We start from the raw sequence: 10,105 nt of genomic DNA on the forward strand, positions 1-10,105 counted from the left end.
TGCAATGTGCTCTAGGTGACCCTGCTTGAGCAGGGGGGTTGGACTAGATGATCTCCAGAGGTCCCTTCCAACCTCAGCGATTCTGTGATTCTGTCATAATTAATTTTCACTGTTTATACAGCTTATCAAATCCACACTTCGAGCTCTATATAAAAACCACATAAGACACACTAATAATAGAGAGTACTTTGCATTTAGAACTCTTTATCAGGCCATCTCCTTCCAGTTGTCAGTATTTGGTCTCAGTGCTACCTAAACAGAAGTTGTAATTTCCAAAAATTAATTATATCCATGTGATCCTCTGCTACCTAATTCCAGCAGAGGCTGGGTAGGAAAACTGAGTTAGCATCTAACACTACCATTAAATTCTGTTTGTGTAGGTTCCAAAAGACATGCGGTAACAGATCAAAATTTAATTCTAACTGTCCTTGCTATAATGAACATTGCTGCCTTCAGGACAGAGATATTTGATACACTCTTGAACCAACTCCTGAGCTCCTCAGTTTTCAATCTGGAGTATTTATTTAACCAATGTGATGCACTAGTTCAAAACTGGAATGGTATCAAAGCTGATTCACAAGGAGACAAAAAGTCTGGTGGGCTGGAGATGGTAACAACCCGAGCTTACGCCAGTGAGGCAGGGATTACTGCAAGAGGAAGACTAGCCACCTTCAGCTAACGCTCTGACAGAGAGTTTGCCCAGACAGCAGCAATATTGTTTTACTTATTTCCATTAAGTAAAAAAATTTAAGGTTGTTTTGTATTATGACAAGTCCTGTGCTCTTAGCAGACTGGAAGACTGAGACTTTTGTTTTCAATTGCTTTGTACATATCACATTTAATATTTACAAAGATAATACCAAGCATTAAAGAGCTGCATCAATCCAGCAGTAGAGAAAGCACCATAACTTTCAAGATTGCAGAACTAAGAATGAGAAGCAAAGGGTCTCAAGCAAGTAAATACACAAAAAAGGAATAGATTTTCCTTGTTTTTAACTATTCAAAATATTTTTTCATAACTCAGTAGAGCTTTTAGTCCATAGCTCAGAAAGACTAGAGTCTGTTTCAATTTTGGTTTGCTTCTATTTTCACCAGGAAACAAATTCTACATGACCAAGCCATCCGTCTTTCCACTATAATAGCCTTTAATTTCAAACAAATAGGATAGCTCTCAGACTTTCAATTCCTACAAGTTAAAAGAAAATTGGTGATAAGACTGAAAACCCAAATTAGTACCTTGATATGGAGATGGACAGTTAAAAATCAATTAAAATGCCCCAATCCATCTTAAGAGACAACAAGTAAGTTGGTCAATCAGCATGCATTTTAGATGGCAAATAAGCACATGCCTAGCCCTGAAATTGTCAGTACATGCTACCATGACCCTGATCAGAAAGGTAGGACATAATACGGAGCTGAAAATACTAAGAAATTTGGAGGGCACAAAGAAAGTAGTACACAAATCCATAGGAAGGCAGTAGTTCATTAGTTTCATTATTCATGGAATAACTTGGATTTTTTCAAAGACAATATGAGATCAAATCTTAGTAGGAAATTTTTTTTAATTCTTTTTTTTAAATGCTGTTATAGACCTATCAATTCTATAGAAAACAAAGGAAATGCTACATCAGAATATAGAACAGCTGTACAAGACAGCAGAATTTCCAAATTAAATTGTTCATTGATTGTCTGAATATGATATCAATGTTCTGTAGTCCACATGAAAGAAAAAGGAACCCGATATACCCCAATAATTACAAAATATTGTGAGTATTAAATCTTTTTCATATCTCAGCTATTTATCAACTTGTGCCTTCAAGCAGGATATTAATGGATTGTGTATTATTTTTAGTCTTCACTCAAAACCTCCAAGTAACAAAGGATTTTCCTCTCAAAGAAATACCCATACCTGGTTTTCTTAAATTTTACATTTTATTTAATTAATGCAAGAACATTCCGTAGGGATGTTGCAAAATAATATCACAGAGCATGACATTTATATATCCATTTTGTGTCACCTTTTAAGTTAATTCGCAATGTTCTTTTTTCACTTTTTAAGTTAACTCGCAATGTTCTTTTTTCACCTTTTAAGTTAACTCGCTACCCACCTTTTTCACATGGTACTATCAGACACAAGAGGCCAACTGGCCTTCTCTATAACACTGAGCTCCTTCATTTCTTCTTTGTCAGTAATACAGTCAAACTTGCAACGATCAAGATCAGCGGATGCTAAAAAATGCTAAGCGTATCATACTGTGCTTTAAATAATCTTGCTCTGTCTCCTTGAAGGAGGTTATGACAGATGAACATAATAAATGGTATAGGTAGGTATAATACAGCTTTATCTCATGCATTACTTTAAAAACAAGCTACCAATTTAATAGTTGTTTTAATCTCTTCTACACAAAAAGTGATGTCTGCACAAATCTCTCCAAACTAACTCCCATGTCTTCCCTGCAAAGTTATCACTAATTCAGAACTAGGGTCTCAAATGACTGATGGCACAATTCTTTCAACTCATGCAGATTCCTGATTGCAAAAACAATGAAACAAAGGGCTCTTGGCTTGGTCTTTCCAGCAAATAATCATTACAAACGTTTCCATATCAAACATTTTGACGTAAAATTTAAATCATCTTCAGTTTATGCTGAGATTTAAGAAAAAAAATAAAGATGAATTAGGTTCCAGTCTTATTGACATGAGATGAATTAAGGAGTAGCCTACAGGGTGTTTAAAAATGAGGCTATGTGTTTACAATTTTCCCTTCAATGACTCAGAGTTTATATAATAATTCCTTTGTTACAGAATTGAGAATTATAAAGAGAAAATAAAGCTGTAACAATTCATCTTAGACTCTTAAGCAGAATTCCATTCACCGAAACAATGTTGTCATTTTTTTGAAAGTAGTCCATCTTTTTAAAAGCCCTCAACTATCAAATGATCAGCTCAGAATTTAGAAGGAAACCTCACAAACCTCATATATTTCCAAAAATGCATGTAATACAGTCTGACTGATGCAGATTTAATGAGGCAAAGCTGAAAGCATAGTTTTTAAATATGTGTTCTTCAGACATTTTCTTTGTTTTACAGTAGCAAAATGTATAAAATTTAATTTGATAGACATGAAAAGGAAGAAGTAGACTACAACAGGAAGGGATGCTCAGGTTTCCAAAAAGCAACCCAAGTGCTCTCTTCCAACACTACTTTTGAATCACTATTTATGAACAAAAATATTTATTTTAGAAATGAAGAAGATATAGTTAATATTGTTTCCAATTCTATTTTCAGTAGCTTACTGCCTTCTATTTGGCAGCTGAATTATATTGCATAAATCTCCATTGCTCTTTATTTTTATTTGTGCTATAATAGCTGAACTGATTTTGCTAACTGCTGTAGAAACACAGAAACAGTGTAACAGCATTATTCCAATAAATTAAAATTCACACATGACCAATTTAAAAATATTCCTGTATTTTGTTTATTACTTCTTATTCATTCTATGTATTTCTCCTATGTATTTTTTTCAAAATGATTTGTCCACCAACTGTTTAATCATACAGTGAACATAAATTATATGGTAGAAATCTTTTTAAAATACATTTTACAAAAAGAATTAGTTTTATTTTATTAGAACTCAAAATAACTGTAGTGGGTTTCTTTGACTATGTCTCAGGATACATGTATATTTAAAATCCTAGGAGAGACTATTCAAAGCAAGCGTCTAATTTTAAACAGGTAAGTGTAGTTTTGTTTTCTCAGGGTTGCTCATCCACATTTCCAGTTGTTGCCTTAACAAGAGGGTAGATGTCTACTTCTAATTCAAAACATCCTAATACAGCAAAGCTAAGAGATAAGGAACATTAAAACAAATCATAAAATTACGACTTTTTATGCTTAATGTTGATTTAGAACTTCACAGTATCTTCAGGGATTTGAATTCGAAATTTAAGAAACAGAAGAGGTTAGAAAATACCTCAGTGACAGCTTTAAAGAAAAGAAAATAGCAATCTTTAAACCAGCTCAAATAATTATTGAGCAGAAAGCAAATGAAACAAAGGTGCAAGATTCACATGACTGTAACTTAGTATATGGATACTGTCTATATATCAATAGACAATATATGCTTTAAATTTATGAGTTATGTATGTAGGTATGTTTGTTTCCAAAAACACTCACCACATGCTCTTGATACTCAGGAGACAGACTGAAGAATTACATGATGAAATAAATGTACTGTGCTATTCAAACAACACACCAGCTTTCTCTTTGTGAAATGCAGAGTTACAAGAAGTTCAGTATAAAACTTATCTACTCCTAATGTTTTACAGACCCAGCTGTGCCCTGCTCCCAAGAAATGCTGAAGAGCAGTGAAGAGAGGAGTCAGTTAGGATCTCAACTGCTTGATTTGAAACTACCTGGCTCAAGACAAAACTGTAACTGGCCAGCTTTAACTTATTCCACCGATGTCAAACTCTTCAATAAGCAAGTGACAGTGAAAAACGGGACATAATTTAGTCTTATTGCATCACACCCTGCTTCCATGCCATGTTTTTTTTCCTCCTCATCCTCAGAATGGATGTTCCTAGCAACTATTTCAAGAAGCAGCTGACTCTCTACCACATGCTACCTAGGTAGCACAAAACAACCTTGGTAAACTGGAGATTCCAGCTAAGACTCCCAGTCAATCAAGATAAAAACATTGTAATAAAAAAAAATTAAAAGAAAAAAAAAGGGGGGAAAAAAAGGAGGAAAGAAAGAAGAAAAAAAGAATCTTTCAGTATCCAGGCATGAAATTTCTTCCTAAGAAAGTTTAATGGTGCAAGAACAAACTTGATTAATCTCAAACCTGGCAAGCCAATGTAACATTTATGGGTATTATGGCCACCAAAAAGCCATAATTATACCTAGAATCATTTATTCTTTCTCCCAGAGCACCTGGGTAAGTCTAGACACACAGGTTTATATATCTAAAGATTAAAAAATATATATATACAGTCATGCTGCCTATTAGTCACCCACATTTTTTTGAATCTGCTAGTCCATTTCCGTGAAACATAACAGAAACATAGCAGTCTGGGTGGCTAATCAGCACATACACTGCTCAAAACCTGTCACAGCACTTGCTACCTTTTGTCCAGCCAACAGTTATTGGCCACAAGAAGGAAATACAGAAACAGTAGATCTAGAGGAACGAGAAGAAGCTAAGACCAGTTTAAGAGGGAGCTGGAGGCACTATAGATGAGGCCAAAGATGACATGTTGTGAAGAAGAGTTAGATTTATGGGTGGAGAGAGTGAGAAGCACTGAAAGCAAGTAAGAATAAACTAAGGTTCATTATTTTCTCCAATAATGGAGAAAATCGTCTTTTCTATCTCCTGGTCTCCTATGCTTTGGCAGCATCTTCACATTCTTTGTTTCACTGCCCTGTCCTTTTCCATTGACATGTAGCTACTCATCCTAAGAGCCTTCCTGGTTGTACCTAGCCTCCATGACCCAGAAGAATCCAGACTGGGGGCCATGAAGATCATCTGGAGATATTTATTTGGCCTATGTACTCTTGTAAGAAAACAAAAAGGGATTTCAAAAGGAGTAGATGGCTATCTAGGCAGTTATCCCTTTCAATTTTTTACAGCATATCTTTGAGACCACTGTGTAATTTTTAGTACATCTGCAGATGGCAATGCAGCACTGCACAGAAATAACTAACCTAGCTCTGAATCAATTGATAAATCTATAGGGCATAGTGCAACGCTATGCAGAGAGAGATACTAGTTTCAGTCTTGGGAGAACATGAGGGTCTTCCCAGGTTAGTTAGCCTGCACAAAGCATCACACTAATACATTTGATCCGCTTCCAGTTTTAAAGTTCACTGAGGTATTTACATGACACCTTTGAAGTATCAACCAATGTTCCCTGTTCTTTATTTCACCAGCTGCTATCTTCACTTCCACAGTAGAGAAGGAATGGGACAGGAGAATTACATTCATTGTCAGTCACCCTTTTTTCCTTCCTCCTGCTCATGCCTTCCCTGGCAATTTCTGTTACCTCAGGCACTTCATTCCCTCTTATTTCATGAAATCTAATCAGAGACCTGTGAAGGAATAAGAGAAAATCTGAAAAGTGTTAGACAGAATTCACAAAATGATTTGGTGAAGACAGGTTGAAAGAACTAGACAGGGAGGAAACATTGTAAGTTACAGAGCCATTTTAACATGGGACATTACTCCTCTGTTTTCAACTCCTTGTTCATATTAATTTCTGTCTTTGTTAGACAAACAATGGAAAACTTCATAAAAATAATTCTCTCTTTGGATTGTCCAGTTATGGACATTTCATCCTGGGAACTTTTCATGCCACTATTACACATGCAGAGTACCTCCCTATTTTGTAACCATTAACATGGAGGTGCCTAGTACATCATACATGCTTTCATGCAAATGCTGAGGAGGAAAAGTTACTTTTTGTCACCTTTCTGCTCCAAGAAACCTGGTGGTGAGATAGCAGTGTGTTCGTTCAGATGCACAACTTATGAAAGAACTTCTCTGAAATATATCAACACGTAAAAGCCTCAGAGGCCTATTAGTCAGATAGGAATTTATTAACACAGCTTGCTTCCTCCACCATCCTCCCCTTAATTTGACACTAAGGAGGAGTAGGTAGTGGTATTATTAGTCAGACACCACACTAACGAACAAAACCTTTGCTGAGCCCGAGCAAACTGCCCCCAAGGGAGCACTGGAAAGCTCCCGAGAGCTTCCTATGTCACGCCTGAATGGCTATGCAGCTCTTGCTCTGCACCACAGGGTGCCTACGCGCTAAGCTCAACTGTATATGCTGAACTATTCAAGTTCCTGTATTTTTCAGAAGCCTCCATTCCTAGAAAGGATAGGATTATCTTCACGATCAAATTTCTCCTCATAACATATCGTGTATTGTACCATAGCACCTGCAACTGCAGAAAAACTTCTTTATCACGTCCATCACTTGTACCCTGGACAACAACAGTCTAACTACACAACAGTGCAATTATTAGTGAGATTTGACCACAGTAATCTCTACTCACACAGGAACAATGGGGAAAAGAGGAGGCTAAACCAGAAGTTGCAGCACCTGGTAGGGAAATAGTCAAAAGACTGACAAAAATTTTATCAGGAGAAGGCACATGGATGAGTTTTAGAGATGTTTGACTGCATAAGTTTTAGTGAGAAAGCAATATCATTTAGCGAGATGTGAAGGTAAAAGGAAACGGAGAGGAGAAATTCAAGATTGCATTGCAAGGTTAAGTGACAACACAGATGTTTAATATTATGAGATGGGCAGTAGAGCTGAGGGAGATGAAAAGATTTCAAGAGGAAGGGTAACAGATACCATTTTATTTGTTTAGGTGCAAACATGTAACCCTCTACCAATCACATCACTGTGTAATGTACTGTTAAGGCCTGAGAGGAAACACTAGTGAGAAAAGAGAGCATAAAGTAGATGCCAGCAACAAAATGCTTCCTGATGGGAAGAAACAACCACTGAAAAACACACATAAAATGGCATGGACCATTACCCTACAGCATATGGCTTCCAATAATTTGAGTCAGGTTTGGAAGAACGGTCTTTTAAGCCAGTTAACATATTTTAACCAATTATTTATTGTATGTTTAATGAGGAGTACTATCAATTGAAACAGCTCCCTGGAACTGGTTTGTACTATTTAATTCTTTTCTATATAAGCCACTGTCATTTAACACTGTACTCATAAAAAACATGTCCTAGTAGTCCTTGTGTTTTGCTTTAATCTGTATCATCCCAAACAGAGAACATATCAAGGAATGCTGAAGATAGAAAGCATCTTCTTCCTCTTTAGATGAAACTAAAACCTGATACATTTTGCAGCTTTCCTGAGTAGACTGAAGACCTGTCTATTCTTTAAATTTAATAGGGGGTCTCAATTTAATCTGAATTTTCATCTGAACGCAAAGTCAAGTAACTGTTCTTGAACAAATTCAGGTTTATAGTCTCTTATTTATTATAAATGCATGCAGACAGAGTATTGTTCAGGAGTAGTTACTTACACATATTCTAAAACAACACTGGCAGTGTGGCAATAAAGCAAAAAGCACCAGTTTTAGTCAGTACTACCTGAGGACTATCTCCAAGACTTTTTTCTAAAAGTAAAATCGTTGTTTGTAGACCAGTCTATTGCAGCATTTACTTGAAAAGGATACTGAGAAGTATATACAAGCAAATAATCTTTAATCAGTCTGAGGGTCTAATTTGCCTTCAGAGAGGACAAAAGCTTTGCTGTGATCTTTTTTCACATAGAGAATGGCTTCTCAATTACTCCTTAATTTTTGAAATTGTCCCAGTTCCTCACCCATCGTTAAAAGCATTTAATGCTTATTGACTCCACTCTTCCAGTACTGTAAAAACTGTTTTCTTCCACCCACAGAAATATATAATTTGCAATTCCATCCAAAACATACTAGACAGAAGTTTGTCCAATACAAATTTTTACCCTTTTTGAAGCTACGAGAATACAAGGTGAAGGGAGTAAGTTCAATTCTGAGAGGCTGGCAGCTAAAAAATACACTAAATATTATCAACTTTCTTGCAACATGCCCCTGTACATTTAGCAAGATTTTTCTTCTTTTTCTGAAATGCTGTTCAGTCATCATCAAGTGCTCGAAAAGACAAGGAGGCAAGGTAGAATAAGAAGGAAGTATTCTCATCTCACTCAGCTATCAAGATCATCCACAATATTAAAAGAAAAAAAAACCCAGCATATAGTTCGAATGCAAAAAAGTTCTCAAATCTTAATACAGTAAAAAAGAATATAATAAAAGGATGAATACGCACTTCAAGAAATGTACACACTATATCCCTGTATTTAACTGATTTACAATAGACATGAAGCCTTTGAAAGTTTTCAAAACTGTTTTCATACTCTGTGCTTTGATGTTTACCAATACTTTTCTGTGCAGCATGTTATTTATTTATTTATAGGGATTTGACTTCTTAAAGTGTATTTCCAGGACACCATTTGTGGTTGCCCAAAAGTGAAACTTGAAGATAAAAACCCATTTGCTGGAAAATGCTCAGAACCTGAGAGCACTGAAGACAAACAAATGGCATTTATCTGGTTTTGTAAATAAACACCTGAATAGAATAACATGTTCAGAGTTGGATGTGAACAGGTTTGTAATTGCTTCCCTAGAGAATAAAAAGATCTAAACATTCACATTCACAACTCTTTCACTTAAGCCTTTTTCTAAGGATCAGACTTTACAGCTACTGCTGACAAAATTCTGTTCAGCAGGAGTCATAGCAGAGACTGTTGTTACTGGCACATTTTTTAGTTCTTCACAGTACCAATAAAGAGTATGGGCAATTCCTCAGAGAATTTTGGTAGATACTCTTATTTCCTTTGGATTTTAATACTTTCGTTATTTTTAAGAGTAAGAGTTTTGTAATCTGTTTATGCAAAGCATATCAGAAAAATAGTGCTTTTTTCTCAGTTGTTCTAAAAGCACAACTTCCAGTTTGGTGAGGTTTAAGATGTCAAATTCCTCGATAAAAATCTAGCGAGCTAGATCTAAAATACTGTAAACCTCCTTAATGCATATTAAAAGAATGCATTTTTTAAAATTATTTTGAATACATGAAAGGTTAGACACTTAAAATTAAGGTCACACTAAACAAACCTATGAGGGTGAGAATTCTGTTGAAGCTCTTCTTTTTGTTTAAATAGCAATCGAAGAATGACCTAAAATCTAGTCCCTGGGAAGGATGGGAGGAAGGTGGACGGAAGGAAAGCAGTCAGGCAGTAACTCTCCCTTTGACCTACAAAGCATTATTTATGCTAAATACAACAGCTCCACAGGCAAAACAGAGAGACCCAAATTCCAGACTATGCACCAAACCAGGCAAAAAGAGGCTTGCTCCCTCCTTCAGCTCTGGCGAGTCCAAATCACCAGACTCAAGGCATTCTCTGTTAATTTGAATAATTCACAGAATCACAGAATCGCTGAGGTTGGAAGGGACCTCTGGAGATCATCTAGTCCAACCCCCCTGCTCAAGCAGGGTCACCTAGAGCACATTGCACAGGATTGCATCCA

General features: G+C 36.1%; 1 protein-coding gene across 1 annotated transcript in view; it reads right to left on the minus strand.

Annotated features, from left to right (window-relative positions):
- Positions 1 to 10,105, minus strand: part of TTBK2 (tau tubulin kinase 2) — a 96,622-nt gene that overhangs the window by 41,592 nt on the left and 44,925 nt on the right. Inside the window, exon 9 of the mRNA XM_026061686.1 lies at positions 2,966 to 2,974. Within this exon, the coding sequence (XP_025917471.1) occupies positions 2,966 to 2,974 (9 nt within the window). The remainder of the gene's footprint in view (positions 1 to 2,965; positions 2,975 to 10,105) is intronic.

The sequence above is a fragment of the Apteryx rowi genome, unplaced genomic scaffold, assembly GCF_003343035.1.
Source record: "Apteryx rowi isolate R43461 unplaced genomic scaffold, aptRow1 scaffold_183, whole genome shotgun sequence".
NCBI lineage: Eukaryota > Metazoa > Chordata > Aves > Apterygiformes > Apterygidae > Apteryx > Apteryx rowi.